This window comes from Wyeomyia smithii, chromosome 2, assembly GCF_029784165.1.
Source record: "Wyeomyia smithii strain HCP4-BCI-WySm-NY-G18 chromosome 2, ASM2978416v1, whole genome shotgun sequence".
Taxonomy (NCBI): domain Eukaryota; kingdom Metazoa; phylum Arthropoda; class Insecta; order Diptera; family Culicidae; genus Wyeomyia; species Wyeomyia smithii.
In genome coordinates this window covers 122,396,149-122,419,879 of record NC_073695.1, presented here as the reverse complement: position 1 = coordinate 122,419,879, position 23,731 = coordinate 122,396,149, and the positions used below count along the sequence as shown (strand labels likewise).

Sequence of the window (23,731 nt, the reverse complement as noted above, 5' to 3'; positions counted from 1 at the left end):
AAAGGGTTAATACGGAATGAAACTTCATAATGCTGAAACCGATACACTTCAACTTGGACTGCCATCAGCGATGAGTCGAATGACTCGGAACACTTGTTAATCCAGTCAGACTTTTTGTTTGTGGTCACCACCAAATGATTTGTGGTCTCGGATGTCATTGAATCATCCAACTTTCGTCCAAGTAAGTTCACTAGCGTCTCCAGGAAATTGGTGACGCAAAAAAAGGGTTTAACAATAAAGGAGGTTTTTCATTCGAAAATCTGCCTCGTAATGGTAATTATGGTTTAGTGAACGAAATATGAGCGAGACATGTGTATCAGGAAACAAAAAAAAGTATTAAGATTGACATGACAGGGATATTATCCCACCCCATTGCACACGTACCCCAGTACCACATCTGTTGTGGAGCAGAAATAAAGTTTCCGCTATAAAAACAACTCGCCGCATGCAGGACAACGACGACTGCATGTCGGTCGGCATCTCTTTGCCGCGGGATGCACTAATAATGCGTTGTAAAATAATGTAAATTGTGATTTTATTAGAGACAAGCCAAGCCCGCAACAGTCGTCTCATCATTATTATTATCGGCATCATCAGCGTGGGTCACGGACTTAGTTGCTGCACAATGTCGTTCACTCTCTCGTATGCACGAAAGGGATGACAACAAGATATTAATAACGTTGTTATAATGAAATTATGAATAAATGATCGCAGCGAAATATTGAATTCCATTAATATATTGGTTTCTGTGTTTCGATCCTGTTCCAACCACGCGTTGCTTTCGCGAGTGAAGTCTTCATATGGAGGAAATGGATTTGGAATTGATTGAAAAATCAACCAGAAGTCTCGCCGGAGACATAAAAAGATGACACAGAATCCACCGAAATGGTATGACGAGTAAACATAAATTTTGAGTATTTTTTTTCCTCTATACAGAATAGCAATCAGTTGCTGCTGCTGGTTCAGGTTGAAAAAACATGACATATGTTATGTTGGATAGATGTTCGCTGCTTGTTCCGCTGGATGTCTACCGGTTACGATGCGGACTGTAGAATCTTGAAAAATTGAGATTTCAACGATCGGTAATTTATTCATTGAATATCAATAACAATAACTGCTGAAGTTATTGAATGCATTCTTGTTGGTTGTTCACTGACGATGATTTGAACTTTTTAGTCATCGGAAGATTTATTAATTTTGTTTGACTTTGACTTCCTCTCAGGTGGCTTCAACAAAGGATATGGTTTTAACTTTAGCTTGTGTTTTCTACAAGAAGAGGTTCTAAAATCACTTACAGCTCGATATTATGATAGGGTAATTCATAGTGCACAGGGAGGAATTCTTGATACTTTCACGACGATTTGAGGCATTTTATATTTTATCCAATAACTCTTACTTCAAGAAAATCGGATAATCAACACCGGTGCGATTATGTAAATGTAATCACCAAAACTGACAACTGATCAAAATAGCTATCAAAAATACAGTTCTGTAATAGCAGAGCCTAAAAAAACTGTTGTGAATTTTGTAGAGTATAATTATGCTGCTCAAAAACTTTAAGTAATTTTCTATTTTCGGGTTTTGATCACCGTGTGGCTTATTTTGTCGAGTTTTGATTGAGTTTCGGTGGGTTTTCCTTACTATTTAAACAAATTTGTTGACGTTTCGGTCTACTTGTCCTTTGTTTCGACCATCTTCAGAAAACAAATTTTCTATTGTGATCGCTTCGGTGGGTTTTCCTATTCTCCCACCGAAGGGATCACAATAAAAAAAATTGTTTTCTGAAGATGGTCGAAACAAAGGACAAGTAGACCGAAACGTCAACAAATTTGTTTAAATAGTAAGGAAAACCCACCGAAACTCAATCAAAACTCGACATAATTAAGTAATCTTCGCGGAAATCGAATAACTGGAAAATATGTACGGGGGCAAAAGTTTGTTGTAACTTTGTGATAAAAGTTTACTTTCACTGCACGGTGGGTCGACTCCATACAAAAGCTGGTCAAGGATAAAAATGCCTTCAAATCTTGGAAAATACATGGTTTCAATATAATATATGTAAGACTTAAGACTGGCATGTAAGACTTCCATATGCCAGGAAAAAACAAAGAAACATATTAAGCTATTGAGAAAATAAAAAAAAAAACAATTGAAATATATGTCTCGTGTTGAAAACTTATGATTTCTTCTTTTTTTAACTGACTATTTTAAGTTGTTCCTTTTTTATCGCATTTTTCTTTCTCTTCACTCTTTCTCTTTCACTATCACCTCTACTTTTCTGTTCATTCTCATTTTTTTTTTTCAATAGGAGGAGATGTTTTGTGATGAATAATTATTTACTAATATTTATTCAGAATTTATATTGTGTGTTCTGCCACAAATGGTGACATATCAACACTATTACATATATTTTAAGTTTTATTTCATTGAAAGATTGTAATTGCTTCCACAGTTAAGTGAATATTACTGTAGGAAAATTGTAAACCTACTTGTTAAGAAAAAAAAAATGAATTTTGAATTAAACCTTATTCTAATCTTACACCTATCCTACTTATTATAAAGTGAGCTAATCGTTGTAATTGAGGATTGCAACGATTTTTATCGGAACTTATGGATAATTTGGTTTAACATATTTTTTAATGTTTCCACATTAGCAAGCCTGTGTAGTTCATTTGTGCTAAACCAGCGAGGACGCTTCAATATCATTTTCAGAAGTTTATTTTGAATCCTTTGAAGCATCTTTTTTCTGGTTGTACAAAAACTTGTCCAGATGGGGACTGCATATAATATTGCAGGTCTAAATGTTTGTTTGTAAATTAACAGTTTATTCTTAAGACAAAGTCTAGAATTTCTGTTGATAAGAGGATATAAACATTTTATATGTTTATTGCACTTTGTTTGGATATTCTCAATATGCTCCTTGAAGGTAAAATTTTTATCATAAATTAGCCCTAAATATTTAAATATATTTGTGTTTTTGATGCATTAGGAGAAATTTTCCATTTCTGCAAATATGAAGAAAATATATCTGAACTTTTTTGCAGCCTACTGTATATGACACGAAGGCTTTTTCCTTTATAGAAATGCTTGTATCGTCACGAAATAGAGATTTCTCACATTCAGGTGGTAAATCAGGAAGATCAGAAGTAAAAATATTATATAAAACAGGGCCCAAGATACTTCCTTGAGGTACCCCTGCTCTAATAAGCAATCTATCCGATTTACTATTCAAATAGTTAACCTGTGCGGACTATTCAAATAGTTAACCTGTGCGGTCTGTCAAGAAATTTAGTATCATTTTTGTGATGTAAAGAGGAAATAGGAAATTGGAAATTTTAGCTATCAAACCTCTGTGCCAAACACTGTTGAATGCTTTCTCTATGTCTAGAAGAGCAGCTCAAGTGGAATAACCTTCAGATTTATTAGGACGAATCATATTTGTTGCTCTAAGCAACTGATGAGTAGTCGAATGCACATGGCGAAATCCAAACTGCTTATTTGCAAAATTGAATTTTCATTTTCATCATTCTATTAAAAATTATTCTTTCAAAAAGTTTGCTTGTAGAAGAGAATAAACTAATTGGACGATAACTTGATGCTTCAGCTGGATTTCTTTCAGGTTTTAAAATTGGAGTGACTTTGGTATTTTTCATTTTGAGGGAAAATATGCTAATTCAAAGCATCTGTTAAAAATTCTCACCAAGAAATTTAAAGAGTTTTCGGGACTGTTCATTTTCAATAATGTTTTAATAAGTGCTGTGTGAGTTTTCAAGTTGCAGTTTCCAATGTCAAAATAATAATTCATTATTGAGCAATTCCACAGAAAAGCGGGCAACCAATTTAATCAACCATTTTTTATTTAGCTGAAACTTAGCATAGATGGGGAAAACATACCATTTTGAGCTATTGTACAGCGGTTTAAAACGCGAAAAACATGATCGTCAGCCTTTTGAGTATGAAAATGCCATTTAAATGCTATAGTGTATTCGACAAAGTTTGTGTAGATCTTAAGGGGCATCTTCTTATGCAAATAAATTTTTGATTATTTCACCTAAAAGTGAGATAAAATTTTTATTTTTTATTTGCTTATCAAATCAAAACGAAGTCTGCAGCAAAATTGTAGATAATCTTATGTAGAAAAACTTTGCTGAAGACACTTTGATTCTATCTCTTGAAAATCGACCACATACAGGTAGTTTTATACGCAGACATTCTAAAAATTTTTGAAAATCGAAAAATATTAAACAACTTTTTCTGATGTGATTTTAGAGGCCTGCTATGTTCTAAGCATTTTTTCATACTTCCATAACGCAGTTTGAACTGCTCTGAGTCAGAGGTTGTTTTTGCAGCTTTTCGAGAAATTTTATTTTAAAAAAGGGCATTTTTTTATCTAAAATGTCCAAAACCCTATTAAAAAGTTGAAAATTTGCCCAAGGTATGTTGGGCAGAATGATGTATTTTTTAAATATAAAAAAATGTCTAAAACATAGTAGGCCTCTAAAATCACTTCAAAAAAAGTTATTTGGTGTTTTTCGATTTCTATGAACTTTAAGGATGTCTGTATATAAAATTATCTGTATGTGGTCGATTTTCAAGAGATAGAATCAAAGTGTCTTCAGCAAAGTTTTTCTACATAAGATTGTCTACAACTTTGCTAAAGACTTCGTTTTGATTTGATAAGTAAATAAAAAAATAAAATTTTTATCTCACTTTCAGCTGAATTAATCAAAAATTTATTTGCATCAAAAGATGCCCCTTAAGATCTAGAAAAACTTTGTCGAATACACTGTAGTATTTAAATGGCATTTTTATACTCAAAAGGCTGACGATCATGTTTTTCGCGTTTTAAACCACTGTGCGATCCAACTACACTAACAGTCTTTCTCGAGCCGAGACTCGAAACTACGACGACTGGCTTATTAGACCAGCATTGTACCTCGAGACCAACTGGGAGATTGGAGAACTATCAATAGCAATAACGAGTATCTACTTAAAGCTCCAGATTTGATGTAATTGACGATCTTGATAACTGTTAAGATTATATGAATTTTAGAAAGAAATTTTAACGAAATTTTTGAGACTTTCACGTTTCTAGAAAAATGTCTAAATACGTTAAGGAAAAAACGTCGTGGTGGCAAGTACTCATTTGATATGTTTGTTCAAGAATGTATTTAGGCCTTTCCACCGTCGGAAGCAAAAAAAAAAGATGATTATCGCAGTGAAAAGTTAATCTACCGTGACCGTTTACAAGCCTGGTCTTGCATTTCAACTTGAAATTTCCATCAAAAAATGGATGAATAATTTAGAAGTTATTTCCATTAAATTATTCAAACTATACTTAAAAACCTGCCTAGATGTGATTATAAGCAAAACTTCTTGATTTGTTTAAGGGGTTATATACCTTTTTGGTCGAGAAAAATGAGGTAAGTTTAAATCTATAGCACCATTTTCATTGCATCAAAGGAGTATTTTTCTGAAAGTACAGTTTATCAACAACAACAAAATACGTTTGATTTTGAGATGTACCAATTATTACTGGAGTAATGGCCGTATCCCCGAAACGCTATTTTTTGCAGAGGCTTGTGGTGATCCTGATAGAGACTCAGCGGGTCAACCGAAATCAAAAAACTCATATTATTTCATTAGTTTAGAAGTGCGCCGGGTCCTTGAACGATCGCTTTTATGAGTATTTTGTTTTCAGTGCAAACGGGAACGTTTTTCCCAAAAAATGCACGTTTTGAGCGCTAAAAATTGCATTAAATTTTTTTTTGCGGCAAAATGTAACTGTATGTTTCGAAAAGCGATCGTTCAAGGACCGGCGAATTTAATAACAAAAATTAAAAAAAAAAAAAAGATGAAGGAAATCGGTTCGGTAGTTTACCCGCAATCAGGATCACGGCAAAGTCATTTTTCGGAAAACACTATTCCGAGATAATCGCGTGTAAAGTTTCAAGTTTAGCTTATGCGGCCGTGGCGATGCGCGCTGCAAATCGCTCTAACTTTCTTCCTATTGCTCAGATCTTTATGAAAATTTGTGAAAATGTTCGCAAGATGTTGTATTTGAAGATAATACAATAAAATTTTTTTCGGTTTTTTGAAAACTAAAAAGGTATATAACCCCTTAATGAGCAAAATCATTGGCGTGATTAGTTTTCATCTTTTCCAAACTACAAATAATTTCCAATATAGACACCCTACCTTTATTTCAATTCACTGAATAACAACAGTCACACAAACACGATAGTAATCAAAAATGTGTTAGACTTGTTTCAAAACGGTGTTATCACATTATGCAGAAAAAAAAGTGTTTTTAATAACTTACCTTCGGTTAATATCTCCTTCGTGTCATCTTTCCGTACAGAGTTAAGCTTTTTCTTTCATAGAATTAAAAACAATTGGCGATATGTTTAAAGGTTGTTGACTTTTTTTCATTTGTCATTCTCTTTATTGCAACTAGTAACATTACGATTGGTTTCCTGTTGTTGTCTCTTGCCGTCTTGTTTCAATTTGTTAATTTACAGTACAATTACTTTAATTCATTACCTCAATAGTATATAAAGTTTAATATTTATATATACGATTTCCACTTTGTTTTAGTTAGTCAAATTCATTTAAATGTCCTCATTTTACACAGTGTTGTAATTTTCCTGCACTTGAACACTTAACGCTTATTTCCGAATAAAAAATAAATAGGATGGTTAAATAATTCACTAACGTAAATTTTATACAGCTTTACATAGGTTGTTGTTTTCAATTGTAACACGCTTGTTATGTTTTCCGTTTTAAACCTGTTTCAGGCTTGTACAAGTCTCTTGAGTAGACTATAACTTGAATGATGGGCAAATTATACAAATCAAATTGCCTCTTTGCTCTGTTCGAAGTTTTTTTTCCGACTTTTATTCGAGATTTCGTAGCTCTTTTGGTAACCTCACAAAGAGCAAACTTCTTGTACTACTGAACTGGATTTTAAAGGAGTTCCCATGATATGTTACTATATAACACAGTTTCTCTCAGCCAATCGCTTGAACGGAAAAATAGAAACTAAACGCAGCTGTGATCGGTTGGATGATGAGGGAACTAGGTATTACATAAATTGACTATAAGTAGAAGGAACGATTTCTCGAACAAAATCTTGCGCTCGATAAGAAGAACGATCAACGATCAGTGGAAAAGAATAAAAGTTGTTCATTTGCTACGCTGCGTTTTACCTTCTTATCGATAATTTTTTAATACATTTTAATATCACATACACTATTTTCTTTATCTATATTGGTATGTACAAGACGTTTGTTTCAACGTGTCCATTTATTCTTTGCTTTTATACAAACATTACAATTTACAAAATGTGTGAAAAGTTTCATTGCGTCCAGATGCTTCTAATGGGCATAAAACTCAAATTGGGGAGATATGATTCTCCTACGTTGCCCAACATCATTCTAACCAAAACTTGCGCTGCTCAAACACTGCTTTCATCTACTTCGTACTGTTTTACTACTAATTCGTTGCACTTCAGAAATTTTTGCCCGTATTTTTTGTGAAAGCTTATGAAAAGCAGAAAGAAAAACGACCGCCTTGATCGTTCGTGTTCTGGCGAACAATCCAGCAAGGCGCATTCCATATGGCTGCCTCAATTTCCAATCGCTTCCCACTTCACGCTACTTTGTTTTTTTTTCGCGTGCAGCTTTTGCCGACGGCTATTTGATTTTGAACACCGACCAGCGGCAAACGAACATCAAGCAAAAATAAGCGAATTTATACGAATGAGATGAAAAATTATCGAAATTCAAGAACAATTAATGTAAATTAATTTCATTTCAATGTTACCCTTCCAGATGGGATCGGGTTGGAAATTTTGTTTTTTTTTGCCCGCTCGGTACAATCAATTGGTTCTTTGTTGGGAAAAGTTAATCTCACTTTGAACAGGAGAGCCAAACATCAGCAAATTGCTGCTCAATAAAGATTAAAAAATACGTGAAAAATTATAATCACATTCATCATTATTGTCTGATTGTTTTTACTTAGTGTTTTTCAAAACCGACTGTAGTTTTGCGACGGTAGCAAAAAGATGGCTTACTTGATTTCCAAGTGTCATGGTTTGGTTACCGATATTAGTTTTTCGGCAGGTGGTGTGGAAGGAGTGAGGTTTTCTGGACCAGACGAGGTGCTTGAGGCGGGTGACGCTCCCGGTTGTGGAGCCGTATTTGGATTACTGTTGGTGGTGAGACTTAAAGGTGCGAAAGGAGGCCCGCTGCCCGAGGCCTTCGATATTAACGGGTTCATACCGACGGGAATCCCATTGTGAGCCAGTGTTGCACCGAAAGTTCGCTGGTAGGATTCTAGCAGCGAGACTTCTGGTGAGCCTGCTGTTAGGTGTGGGCCATAAAGGTTACGATAGAATTCGGGTCTCATGTACGGATGATGATGCAGAGCATTCAGACCCCGCCCGGCAAGCGGTGTGACAATTTTTCCTGGTGAATAACCGGTTGCCGTCGGAGATGATGATTCGGAATCTTTATTCTCCTTACTAGCCATATCGGCTAAAGACCAAATCCTTGGCTTGCTGGGATTTGTACTGCCGCTGGGTGGGTGGTTGACATCTGGAGGTGTTCCTAGTGAGGATCGCAAATGCGGAGGAAAGTTGGAGGGGTGAAGAAGTGGATGACCTGGCATTGGCCTATCGTAAATGTCTGGTGAGTTCGGCCCACTGCCATTCCGAGATCCATTCCAGTCACTATTGCTTGGCCGATCCAGCATATCTAAGCGTGATGGTCTGTCACCATCTTCACTGGATCCTGTACCAGAGTCTTTGGAATCTGTGTTGAAGGGAAAACAAGCAAACAAACAAGGATGTCATGATCGGTGCGATTGGAAATAGATGCAACTCAGCGAGTGTATATCACATGAGTGTATATTAGTAATGCTTACCTAAAATCTCCTTATCGTCCTTCAAACTTTTATTATCGTCATCATCATCGTCCAGATTAACATCGTCATCTTCCACCCGGTTCCGAGGTTCCCAGGTCATTTTGTTTTCCTTCTTTAATCGCCGCCGCGCGTTCGCAAACCACGTGGACACTTGCGTGAGGGTCATTTTCGTGATTATCGCCAGCATAATCTTTTCGCCTTTGGTTGGGTATGGATTCTTTTTATGCTCATTCAGCCACGCTTTCAACGTACTCGTGGTTTCGCGGGTGGCGTTTTTCCTTCGTGCTCCATTCAAGTCCATTCCATAGCTGCACATGAGGATGTAGAAAAACGGACAGAGGAAATGATTAATTTTCTGGATAGAACCACTAATTGCGCAAAATTCTGTTAGGTAGGTGGAGACGCAGAGCGGACTATGAAGCAGCGAAAATGGACATGTGACCGAATGGTATGAAAATTCATATTCAATTCAGTGGTTTCAACACAAAAGAAAATCGCTTCGAGAGAGCGAGATAGAGGGAATAAAAAACTTTCCACAATTTCAAACAGCCGCTGCCGGCAGTTTTTGGTCATTCTGTGGTGTTTCACCATCATAGAAAACCGTAATATTGTGGTTTTGTTTGCTCGTTTGAGCTTTTCGATTCGCTGCCGGCATAACCGTGCTACTGTGGAAAACTTGAGCACGGCCGTAGGACTGACTCGCTAGAACAACAAATGGCTTGTGTCGAACAATTAGATAACCCATTCTGCGAGAACACAATCAATCTACAGGAAGGTGTGGCTTTGGCCTCAAATAGACTTGGTTGAAAAGCTGATCATCGTTGGTGATAATATGGCTCTGATACAGGCTACGAATTCCATGACATTCATATTTTTTCCCTAAGGTTTTCATCCAATAGGTATTGGTGACTTGGTGAATCGATTTCTTCGCCAGAGGGATCGCATATAATGCTACTGGTTTTTCGACATCGTTTACACTGTTATAAAATGAAAAACAGATCAAAGCTAAATACATTGTGAACTATGATGCGAAATGCAAACGTAGTGGCGTCGGACAGAGTCACGCCTTGGGCGCCATTCCATTTTTTTCGTGGCTAACGAAGTCGTGATACCCGTAAAGTATGCCAGAGAAAAACAATGAACTGCAAGAACATCATGTTTCCTCCAGGCGTAACAAGCTTGTTGCATGTTCCTGCCAAGCAATCGCAAAAGTTTTATCAATTTTCCTCTTCCCGCACGTTAGTTGAACCTTTTGCACAATTTCGCTGCGATTGAACAGGTAAGAGCGAAAAATCACACATTTTTAAGGAGGCTACCAAGGAGCGCCCATCCTAATTGACTGCGTTGTCTTTTATTGCACACCAAGGTTAAAGCACAGAAAAAAAACATTTTGGCGAGAACGAGACTAACAAGATGAGGCTATTGAAGCTGCCGTCAACGCCACACACAGACAGGACGCCATTTTCAATATTCTTTTCGCATTGACAGCGGAAATACACAACAAAATATTTAAAAGTGTATTGAAAAAACAAAGAGGGGTGAACCCGGTAGATCCGATTCGGTATCCAATTGTATAAACATTAAAGCAATTACTAAGCCAGAAGTGAATTCAGTTTGCGTTGTGGTGTGGCTATAAACCAATTGAAGTATCCACTGATACGAAAATAAAACGCATGTACAGAGCTTCGTGTCAGATGAATGATGTATGAAAAGAGAATCATAAAAAACTGAATTCCTCTTGGTCAATGTATTTGCTATTGACGATACGAATTGGAAATTAAAGCCTCAAGGAAAGTAGACTGGTCCGGTGAGAGAGTACAACAATGCTTTTAATAACAGAGTGTTAGTCGAGCTACTAGAGTCATGTCCGGAAGTCGAATGAATATGGAATAAAGATATTACGGCAGGAACATAAGAGCGCGTGAACGTTATAATTTAAAGTGCTGTTTCTACGCCCCAATCATTGCTTTTCACACTTTAAACCCAATAATCAAGCGCTTAGTGTGTTCTGTTATTTACAGAGAAAGGTGCTTACTGAATTCATAATCGAGAGCTTTTTTTGTTCTCCTGTCGTCCACAGTTGAAGAAATCTGATTCGGTCTGCTCCTCTGGCATGCAACATGTGAAAGATGCTCCACAAGTGAACCACTTCTTCATAAATTTATAATGAATGGTAATTATAACACATAATCGCCTCCTCCCAGTCAGCGATGGGAACCGGAGTAACTAGCATACTCGAGCAGTCCCGAAGTATTAGTCGGAGATGTGGGATATTCTGAGAAAACACTTAGACTTCGTACAGAGTTGGCAGTATTTAACGCAAAACCTGTCTCTAAAGGAGGCAGGGTCGTTACATCGCGGTTCGTTTAAAATTTTAAAGCATGACGAACAGGTTTGCGAGATCTTGCAAATGAAGCGAGAAAGTGAAGCAATTTGAATGCAGTGCCGCCTGTGCACGTCGAACGAGGGAGGCGAGTTTATCAATAATAAATAGGGACCGATTCATAATATCTGTGTACTGTGAATGAATGCGTATAATTGTGTGCAACATTTTTGACCAAGAAAAAGGTAGCACCAATGCACACTGGGCCAGGAATGGAATCTAGCGGAACGAAATTAATAGCGCGCTTAGGGCTTGACCAATCGGTTTCTGATCTTCTACAAAGTTTCTTGGTATAGTTAAAGCGTCATTTCGGATGTTTGAATTGGTTCGGAATTTAGCCGCAAAGGTGGCGTTGCGATGCCAACTTCTTTCCCTTACACGCTAGAGCTTTGCGGTATTCGACAAAGTTGTAGATCTCTAAATTCCATGAAACTTTACAGAATATACAAAATTTCTAACTCTTCAAGTTTCAGAGATCTATGAGTTTTTATAAATTTTGTCTAAATTTTACGTTTTATTGTGATAATTTTATGAATTCACTCGAAATAATTTCTTACAATTTTTTCTCGATAGAAATTGAATAATTACGTTGTTTTCTTCCGAGTACAGAAGTTTCTGAAGTACTTAAGTGAAAATAATACACAAAATTTGAAAAAATACATAATTTTGTGAAGTAGATATCTCAGTGGGTAGCAAGTATTAGCAAACCATGATTTTTTCTAAACACTGTCCATCAAAAAATCATTATTTTCTGAAAATTTGAAAGAAGTGTTTTTTGGTGTTTTTGTGATATTTCAGTTTGAGTATAACCATAGGTTTCATATAAAAATACTATTGCTTTGTATTTATTGCATGATATACACGGTCCAGTACTTTGATACTCTATCCAACCTATGTGCAGTCTTCAGCAAAGTTTCTCAGTGTAATAAGAACTTCAACTTGGCGCTCAGTTTAGTTCGCGATTTGGCCGCAGAGATGGCGCTTCGACACCAACTTTTTATTCTTACACGCTAGGGCTCTGCAGTTTTCGACAAAGTTTTAGATTAGAAAAATTTCATGTAACTTTGTAAAAGAAACAGAATTTCTGTTTTTTATTTTTTTTTTGAAATTTACGAGTTTTTGAAGAATTTGTTTGAGATTCACGTTTTTTGTAATAGTTTTGTGATTCGAAACATTACACAATTGTTAGCCAAATTTAAAATGTTGAATAATATTTCTAGTTTTATATTTCTATGTTATACGCTAAAGTTTTGTAGTTTAGAACGGTCTTTGGGATAATAATAATGATAGAAATAATAATGAAGTTCTTATTACACTGAAAAACTTTGCTAAAAACTGCACATAGGTTGAATAGAGTATCACAGTACTGGACTGTGTATTTCATGCAATAAATACAAAGCAATGGATTTTTATATGAAACCTATGGTTATATTCAAACTAAAATATCACAAAAACACCAAAAAACACTTCTTTCAAATTTTCAGAAAATAAAGATTTTTCGATGGACAATTTTTAGAAAAAATCATGGATTGCTAAAACTTGCTACCCACTGAGATATCTACTTCACGAAATTATGTATTTTTTATTTAAATTTTGTATATTATTTTCACTTAAGAACTTCAGAAACTTCTGTACTCGGAAGAAAACAACGTAATTATTCAATTTCTATCGAGAAAAAAATTGTAAGAAATTATTTCAAGTGAATTCATAAAATTATCACGATAAAACGTAAAATTTAGACAAAATTTATAAAAACTCGTAGACCTCTGAAACTTGAAGAGTTAGAAATTTTGTATATTCTGTAAAGTTTCATGGAATTTAGAGATCTACAACTTTGTCGAATACCGCAAAGCTCTAGCGTGTAAGGGAAAGAAGTTGGCAACGCAACGCCACCTTTGCGTCTAAATTCCGAACCAATTCAAACTTCCAAAATGACACCATAACTATACCAAGAAACTTTGTAGAAGATCGGAAACCGATTGGTCAAACCCTAAGAGCGCTATTAATTTCGTTCCGCTAGATTCCATTTCTGGCCCAGTGTGCAATGTATTTAGAATTTTAAAATTTGTTATTGTTTCTGTTGGTACTGGTAGGATGAGAGACTATCTGTCTGTACCCATTGAAAGCACAATGGTATTCTTATCTAGGTATAGAAAGTCAATAGAACTTTTCGGGAAAATTGACTATTACAATATAATCAATGTAGGAAGACCAACATGGTTCAACGTCAGCACTAGAAATGGCTGAATCTGTTGGAAGTAACACAATGAAAATGTTCATGTTTAATTGTGATTTTGAATAGTTTTGACAAAAAAGTTAGAAATATAACATGTATTTCCACTATGAAATTTGAGAAAATGTATTAATATAGCACCTAATGGGATTTTTGGATTTTGTGCATGTTTTGTTTGTGCATTTCGTCGCGTATATTTCATCAAATGGCCCGCTTCCTGTCCCACGTAATCCAACTACTACTTCGACTTGATTCCATAATTATTCACTATTTTCACTGATTTTGTTGCGATGATAACCCAACACCAATTGTGTCCTACTAAGCCACCATATGAATGGTGCTGCAGAAAATGGAACACGAGGAATTCAGTATATGTATGCACTAGTGTAAACATTTATGTAAATACAACTTTCCGGGATGATTGCGCTGGAAAGAGCCTAACCGTCAAAATCGATCAAAGCATATTTTATGGTTATTCGACTTTTTATTGTTACAATAAGGCTTACGAATGTTTCGGCCGAACGGTGAATCACCGTTGGTAGTAGGTACAATGACAACAGAAGTAAAGGTGTCGAACGCACCTGTTTTTCTTGGTCAGTCTGGGTGCATGGGCCTTTTAGGGAACTCGGTTCCGCTCCCATATTTGATTTATGCTGTGTCTTACCGTGTTGCTGTGCGTTTGAGGAGCGTTGCGCGACTTTATTAATATTCACAGCCAATTTATGCGCCTATTTTCAGCTTGTTTTGCTCGTAAATGACACAGGCGTGCACGTCCCGGACGATCGCAAGAAGCAAACGTGTTCGACAGAGTGACTTTGTTACCGGATTCCCGTCAGCATTTGTTAAGTTGCTACGCTTGCATTTGGTTAATTGTTAATCAAATGAATTATTAGTGGAATATTATGGCGAAAGGTAGTAATTGTGTTGAGAGTGAATGGAATGTGTGACGTTTTTCGAATCGGTCGCTTCGCCCGCTGTCATGAGTACTAATTAGTTGTATCGCGTTCTCGGCATTACTACAATCAAGCGATATGTAGATTTTCTAGACCTAGACATAGCCGCCCGCATCCGAACGTGGGCATCCGGTCGATTGAAGTCGGCTTCTACCTCAAGCTGCATTCTAAATACTGCACTGACAATTTTGATTCAATTCGATTCGATTCTAGGCTTAAGCCAAAGAATAACAATTTATCAACTCAGATGCGTGACTTTCCTAGAAATCAGATTGAATTATATTCGTCAAACAGTAGAAACAACTTGATGGCCACAGTAAGAAATGCGCATGAGTCGTTCTAGTAGTAGCTACAGGTAAACTTGTGGCAGCCGCGAAAGCCACCTTTCATGTCTTCGGATCTTCCACCGCACTGCACTTAGCTCCTTTTAGCATTTTATTGCTTATGTAAATGAGTCAATCGGAGGAAAGCATGCATGGCAACGGAAAGCAGCCTGAACCGAGTTTATGGTCGGGAACATAAAACTCAAAGATAAAAGTATGATAATTTGATCATCATGGTCACTAAATTACTAGCTGGTTATTAGGTATTGTTCTGCGTTTAATTACCCCTTTAGACAACGTGTTTCTTCTGTCTGGAGCGGGAATGTTGTGCCTCTGAAAGCAATGTCTATTTTCGGTTAGTTTTATGACCGGTGGCGTCTGGACGTAATGGTTACGGGAAAGAAATTAGGGGCCCTGCGCACTGTGCTGTCCCATGCTGTATCGAGTGATACCAGCAAGGAGGTCATATAAGAAAGTAAATAGTACTGTGTGGATTATTCTTTTTGGCAAGATTGAGTTGTAGTAATAAAGGTTTAACTTGATTGATAACGGAAGTTCCAATTATTTGTCCCAACCGTAGTCCTACCACAAACCTTGGGTAGTGTCGTGATCGAAGTAATAGATTTTTATTATATTATACATCAGAGAATTCAAACGTTTGTGAGAATTCGATACCTTACAAAACTGTAAGCTGTGTTTTAAAAAATGTGACTTCCCTTCAGACACCTCTTTTGTTTTGAGCTTGAGCTTGAACAACCGCACATTTCGTAGTTGATTCTCCATTATGGATCTGAGCTAGTGAAGTTGCACAAAGAAGAACCGTAAGATAGCTAATTTAGGATTAATTAACCATCCTCCAAGCTACAAGCTTCCATCTACTTCAGACACTGTCACTTTTCTTCCGAAAAATTTTACCAGGTCTTATTTATCTGTGTAATTTGTCCATTTCTGTACAATATTTTCAAGACTAGAAGGATTTTACGTCTTGCTTCAGTGAAGAAAACAAAAAGCATCTTTACCAGGCTTTACTACCCTAAACAACTTTGCATCTCTTTTTTTCAAAAAAAAAAACGAAATATATATATATATATATATATATATATATATATATATATATATATATATATATATATATATATATATATATATATATATATATATATATATATATATATATATATATATATATATATATATATATATATATATATATATATATATATATATATATATATATATATATATATATATATATATATATATATATATATATATATATATATATATATATATATATATATATATATATATATATATATATTAGAAGACGTTTGAAAAAAGATTTGTCAAAAAAACTTTTTTTTTGTTAAGAGTGCCCACTTCAGTTCGTTCAAAAGAATTTCAGGCAACTGCCTATCTGAAAAACCTAAAGCAAAGCAAAGCAAAGCCTTGGTGCTACATTCCGATTTGAAACATGACCTTCTGTTTACTATACACATACTTCGCAGCCAACCGTTAAGTGTACAGAACAATTGCGGGGCTAGCGCTACGATCCTACTGACACTAACAGTCTCTCCCAAGTCAGCACTCGAACCTACGACGACTGGCTTGTTAGGCCAGCATCGTACCTCGAGACCAGCTGGGGAGGCCTTTTTCGAATGAAATCTGAGATGGTAGATTTTTGAGGTAGAATCACGTCGCAAAACCGAAAACATCGAGAGCGTCACGACAATTTTCCATTTTCTAATGTTAAATAGGTACTCAGTCAGTTTTCAACCGATTTATTTCATTCTCATAGCAATCGATGAGAAAATCTTTGCATCCGTTTAAATGCAGAAAATTGAAATTTGATGATTCGAACTATTGTACTAATGAAAATTTGCAACGCTGATTCAACTTCTGATTGGTTGCTTAATGATTGCTTTCCCTAGCACGGTCGACAGAATACTATACCTAGTTAACCGAGAATTCTTTACTAGGGGGCCTGCTCAAACCAGGCAGTTTATTAGTGGATGGTCACTAGCACGGTTCTAACTAAGTAGCAGCGGGTATACGCAAAAGTTGGATGGTGCGAAACCACATCAATCTTGTGTTAAGTTAGCACATCTCTTGTATAAGTTTAAAACCGAATGGGTGTTGTTGTCATAACGCATTTGATGCTCTAGCGCAGTGGTTCCCAACCGGGGGTCCGCGAGACTTACCTAGGAGGGCCGCGAAGCTTTTGGCAAATTTGACAGGTAATTAAAATTTTTTCTAGATACATCTGTGAATGCGGTTTTCAACTCTTTTGTGTACTAGGACTAAAACGTGAAACAAATTAGACTTGCAGAACGATATGAGACTGAAAACGCAGCCTCGTTTAGTAGAACGCCGCGGAGCTCTTGTGTTTAGCAAAAAAGGCCGCGGAGCCAAAAAGGTTGGGAACCACTGCTCTAGTGTATCTTCAATTTATTAGACGTGTCCGAATCATTACTAATATTAACCGGCGCCAGCATCGTCATGATGATTTACCAATACCAGGGTGATATTTCTCAGAACGCTGCTATCGTTAAGGCAGTGCAACCAGTAATCAATACTGATGATTTTGGTACTGACTAGATTAATGCAAATATTAACTAATCACTTTTTTTTGAATCCGGCCATTTAAAATCATCATCGAATCAATAACAATCAATAATAAATTGTTTTTTTTTTTCATAACTTTTCGCATTTCATGACGACTCTAGTTTTATTCATATGCATTCAGTCCCACGTTACTGGCACTAGTGTCAGTAAATCATGTTGCAACAAGGGCCACTGTCGGCTCGGTTGCTGACGGTGATTAGGGATGCACGAGCCTTAGACACGCACTGGGTCTCGAAAGTAACCAGCGGTTTTTTAAGCGCCCCAATCATATCACAATAGATCAAAATGTCACTGGTCGCAGTGATGAGTCCAAACAGAGGAAAAAAGCGCCCCAAAACTGATCGTTCGCCCGAAACCGAAGTCATGATTTTTGTGTGAATGGTACATAATGGTACATTCTGATTTCGATCGCTGTCAAAGCATTCATTGAACAACGCGTATTTAACACATTTATGTTCAAAGTCAGAGCAGTAGTTGTGCGTTTTGAGAGGACTCATTGGTTGATTAAGGCTTGAACTTTTGCATGTAGTAGCAGTAGCGGCATTGGCAGCGAATACTAGCAATAGTGGCTGCAGTGAGGGTACCAGCAGTGATTGTTGCAGCGGGGATACCAACAGCGGTAGGTGTAGTGGCCAGTAAAAAGCTGTCTTTATACGGATGCAGTACTACTTCCTCTTGTAAAGGGCTACATTTTTGCTCGGTAGCGGCAGCGAAAAGCTGCCACATGAACGGGGGTGTTGGCAATCAAAATCTGTTGGCCGTCAAATTTTTAGTGTGAAAACATCTTTTTTTTCACTATGTTATCAGAAGTGTGCCTTATTCCTCGTTCAATCATTACACCTTACTCAAAATGTCAAAACGTATTGACAGAGGCGGTTTTAAATTCTGCATTATCTACATGTCTCAGCATGGACTGAATTTTATTTTTTAACTGCATTTTGCAGGAGTACTTTATTTGGACTATATAAGAGGCTGTTTCTGCTCAAACCAATAAGTTTACAGGTGGATGGCCACTACGACAGTCCTAATTAGGCAGCAGCGGGTAGCAGCAGTAACGGAAGGGACAACGGATAACAATAGCGGATAGTAGCTGCGGATATCAGCATAATTGATCACTTTTTCAAGAGGTGGATTTATTGCGAACTGAATCGACCAGCAACAAGCGGAGCTGCAGCAGGCGGCGATTTTAAATATCCCGCTGCCTTCCATAGCGAACGGACTTATGGAGTAAACAGCATCTTGCACAGTGCTAGATTTTGAATCTCCCTTCTAGGTGGGAAGCCCCGTCGACATGTCTGTCCCAGTTTCATGAATGTCCCCAGTTTCATGAATACTAAAACCAACCGTCCTTTGAAGGATGTCCACATAATTTTAATCGAAATAGTAAAAATGAGCTTTCCCTATCTGAGTACTACAGTAACAGTAAGTACACTATCCTATTGTTCACTGTTAAGAGCTGTAAGCCTCATAGTAAGAAAATACAGCACATGTGATTGGTTTGCAGTAACTTTACAAAATGAAAAACGAACGAACTATCACAAAAATTGCATATTGTTGTTTTCATTCATAACTTGCACAACTAATAGTTCACAGTTTCGAGAAAAACGGGTTTGAAAATATAAAACTTCCCATTCTCATTGAAGCTATTGGGGTCTATTAATAACTTTCGAAGACCCTTAACTGGTAAACCATGAATCATGCAATAATCAGATGATCAGATCATAACCGAATTCAATAAAAGCGATGAAATAATATCTTTTAGTAGTTTTGTGGGTCAAATTGAGTTTTACCACTATCCGCAATATTTTGGCAAGTGTCAGAATATTTTAACCTACTGCACGCACAATCAAATGATTTTGGGGCGCTATGAAACTAATTTCTCTTCATTGCAGGTTGCCATTTGCAAGACGTTTGAGATGACTCTCGTTCCATTGTTACTTTGGTAGCATTTTCGGAACTTAATCAGCCTCCAAATTGCCAATAACAGCTAGCAGCTAGACAACACAATATAACGCGCGAGTGGTAGAGATTTTTCAACTCTTTTAAAAATTTTCTTATGTAATTTTACTTGTATGATGCAGTGGCGCAGCCAGAAATTATTTGTGAAGAGAAAAGGGGTAAAATCTTGATCTTGACATCAATTCGGACACGTCCCACAAATGTCGGAATGGAGATAAGTGGTAACAAATATGCCGAAAAGAATAGTGAAGGTAACATTCCCAAATAAAACATTAAAAGCGAACATCACAAAAAAAATATTCCGCATAATCGAGTCTAAAACTCCGGATGATCGAGTTCGATCTGTATTCCCAAATCCATTGCAAGAAATACATCGACATAAGATATAAGGCTGTTGCTGTTGTGATTCTGCGTTAACCATGCGGTCGTGTCTTATAAACAACCTCTTCAACAATTTTCAAATTATTTTTTATTTTTAAAATGATTTCGAATTTATTTTTTCCAATATTTTAAATAAAAGTTCAAACAATTCTCCAGAAACCATTTCTTGACAACTTTCCTATATCTTTTGTATATTGATTTATAAAAATAACTTCAGCCCTTTTAAAATGACTGACAACTTTCGAAAAAAAATGTGCGAAGTTGCCTAGGGTAGTAAAATTTACACAACCACATAGTTTCGTTGAATTCTGGGAGAGTGCCATCAACTAAACTGATGTTGCCGCGAAATCCTTCAATAGAGACTTTAGTAATAGTTTTGTCGTAAAAAGCGATTTTTCAGTGACTAAGTGACAAAATCACTAAAAAGTGACTTGCTACTAGCCCTGAAAAAAATGCGTAAATTTCGAAATGTGGTTAAAAAACGACTTTAGAGTAATTTGCAAATCGAAATGCACAGCTCATTTACGAACATCTTCGTAAAAATTAATTCTCAAATAATAGCCTCTTCTTCGGGGCGTTGGGTACTGTAATGCTGCGTCCACATTATGCATTATTCACTGCCGTCGTGTACATAGTTTAGCTCAATTTACACGTTCTTTTATGCGACACGACTAGCTCCGTACAACACTCACATTTGTCAACCCCACGGCTGTCGAGCTTCGCTTAAATTGGCAATACGTGACCGGCTACCATGCAAATATATAAGCCAGAACCGAGCCATCATCAGCGACTCAGTGAACAGGTTGCAGCCGCGTAGGCGGAAGGCGAGCGCCGTCTATCGAGCAGTTTGTTTTGTATACGCACATATCACCATCATGCGGATGTGGGGCGCTGTGTGACAAATATATAGAATTCGCTAAATTAATACATATTTGTTAATAAACAGTACAACTAATAGTTAGCTTCACGCTGTCGGAAAATTATTTCTCGGGTCGGCCAATTAATAATTTAATTTTATGGCCCAGACTCGGCACAAGTTGTACTGTGAGAGCATACCATCTATCTAATACAGATTGCGCTTCGCTCGGTTAGCAGACAAAGTATTCAGAGCTGGTGCTGATTGCAAGCTTGATCGTGTTAATTTTTATTTCTTGTACATTTTCAGTACAGAAAAGGAGCTGTACAGAAAAGGCTATCCATTTCTGGGTAAACCGCACATTGAAACAGGCCTTTGTATAAGAAACAATTTATGCAAGGCTACGGTTGAAATTTATTTTACTGTAAATTACCGCTGATGAAGTGCCGCCTACGGTTCGGTCGATCTAAGCTGAATATCAAACCGGCTTGATTTGTGTTGATTGGTGATAGACAGTGAGACTTCACGTCACATTGTCGGTGGTCAAAATTCAACAACGCCGCGTACGTTTGCAATTGAATAGTGCATAAATAAATATCGAAACACATAAATGATAAATAATCCTTCCGGGCGGATATCATCTTCATGATTTATCTGAATTTGATTTTCTCGGCATCGTGCTGCTTCATCAGTGACAAACGGATGTATGGATGGATGGACGGTATCTGGTTGACAGTTGGAGATTTTCGGTGCACAATTGGACAGAGAATCGCGCTCTTGTTTGGTGTCAATACACTCTTGGGTCTGTTTTAGTGACGGAGCCGAATGGATATTATTCAAACGGGAATCATGCAACGTTCAGTCGAGGAAGACTTCGACACTTGCGTTCCAGGGTTGTAGTAGCCCTACGATGGACAGTCGTTTGGAACCTGTCCCACGCCCAACACCAAACATCCATCAGAAGTTTATTCATTTACTCTTCTCAGCCGCTGCCTATCCGTTCAATCGAAAATCTATCATCGAGATTGTGACTGCCGTCATAGGTTGGTTAGAAATACGCACTGCTAGGACCGGCAGACGAAAGATAAAAAAGAAATCCGCTCTTTGTGTTCATGTTCGCGGCTTAACAAAGCGCGCGATGACTTCTAAACAGTGATAAATGATGGCTGATCGAAATCGAACAGTAAATTTCAAAACATGACAAATTTTCTGTATTTAGATTGACTTTTGATGGAAAATAATGGTATATTCTGGCCCTTTGGTTTAAAGGTATCAAAAAAGACCAATTTAGAATTCGATATCGAGAAGCGAAATTAATTTAGACAGAACGAACAATGGGGCACAGCTTGTAGCTGACGGGTAAAGTTTGTACTGCTTGTCAGTACTGTTGTGGACCACGGAAAAGGACGTAATGAATCATCAACCGGAGAGCATGCTATGAATTATTCACAAAACACAGCAACGGCATTACTCTGTACCGGAGGATGCGACAAGCTCTTTCAATTTGTTGAGATTTTGCATTGCTCGTGAGGTGAGATTATATTTTACCAATTCAACCGCCAGATTAAGAGAGAATGTCTCGTTAAAACAATACACAAAATCAATGGTGTACGATATGTAACTAAAGTTGCGCCGAATAGTACCGAAGGTCGTATATGACTTTCACTGCAATAGGAATATTCTGTTCACAAAACATTAGCTATTGAAGTACTAGTTGTATTCAGCCTTTCAATATTCATAACGATTACTGGTCTTTTCTTTCACCTTCGAAAATGGTTGTATGTACATTGAAAAGTGTAGTGAAATCAGGGAAGTTGTAAAATATATTATTTCTTGAATGGCTGCGTGTCATATTTCACAAAAAAAAAACTGCACTGGTGGACGGAGAACACTGTATCGGGTAACGTAAAAGAGTTTTGTCGACTGAATCATACTTAAAAATGTATGATAATGGAAATTATCTTTTGACAGTCGGTGAAAAAAAAGCTCTTCAACCATTCCTCATATAGGACACAGGCTGCCAAATCAAGGATAGAAACAGGGGGAAATCTGCGGACTCGCTTCTGTTCAGTGCATTTGTAGCGTGGCTTGTACATTAACGGTAGTAATTATATTAAAACTAATCTGTGTCAAAGATTAGCCTACAACATGGTACTGTCATTAGCAGTATTTGCTGGGGTTGCATTGTATTAGGATAACAATGTTGTTGTTGACGTTTCTGATTGACTCTTAAAACGAGTTAACTTTTATTCAATTTTAGAATAATGTCAATAGACAATTTGTTCTACTTTATGAACTACTTATTAACAATTTAAGTAATATCTAAAGATCACACGCCGTCGAAAAGCCTACATCACGGCTGGGTCCCCGCTATTTACACCTTTTAAACGCTCTAAAACGTCATTTGAAAAATTAATTAGATCTAAACATTTGAAATGCAGGTGTGAAATATATAATAACTTCACGGAACACTTCCTTTTGCATCAAACACCCGTCAGGCAGTTGCCGCGATCAATGCCGCAGGCGGGCCGAAGAAGGCGTGTAGAAGATCAAAAACGCGCGATAAATTTACGTTTGTGACCCGAATGAAAGTAACAAACTGGGGAAAGATTGATTTATTTACCTTTCCACATCACAACAACACGGAGCGTGAGAAGGCTCTCTGTGTTCGTTTCCGATATTTGAGGTGTCGGAAATCTACGAACGGACGTGTCGTCGGTCCCCGAAGGAGTGATCATTAGCACTGTCGCCTCTAGAGCAGCTTGTTTGATTTATCAACGCTCGAACGTCGATGAACTGAAAACACGCTACACGGTCCCTCTTTTGGAAGGCGGATGGTTCAGGGCTTAACCTTCGATCGAAATTGTCTCTATTTTACACTGTTATCGGAAGTGTTGGCTGACAGTTTCATGAATGAGTAGTATACCAATCATTCGATCGTGGCAAGTTTTATAGATGAAGGGCTCAGCCTTAGAGATGGTATCAGAAAACTATTTTCAACTGGAAAGCCATCATGCACTACAGTAGAGCAATTTTGTGGCACAGAGCTAAGATGGGGTAACGCAGGCAACAATGCTAAAAAAGCTCCAGCGC

The 23,731-nt window shown here is 37.1% G+C and overlaps 1 protein-coding gene across 1 annotated transcript in view; it reads right to left on the bottom strand.

Annotated features, from left to right (window-relative positions):
* Positions 1–6,402: 6,402 nt before the first annotated feature.
* The window catches only part of LOC129723500 (homeobox protein araucan), a 75,984-nt gene continuing 58,655 nt past the window's right edge, over positions 6,403–23,731 (bottom strand). Inside the window, exons 4-5 of the mRNA XM_055677755.1 lie at positions 8,926–9,233; positions 6,403–8,813 (exon numbers count right to left, since the gene is read on the bottom strand). Of these exons, the coding sequence (XP_055533730.1) occupies positions 8,089–8,813; positions 8,926–9,233 (1,033 nt within the window). The 3' untranslated portion in view covers positions 6,403–8,088. The remainder of the gene's footprint in view (positions 8,814–8,925; positions 9,234–23,731) is intronic.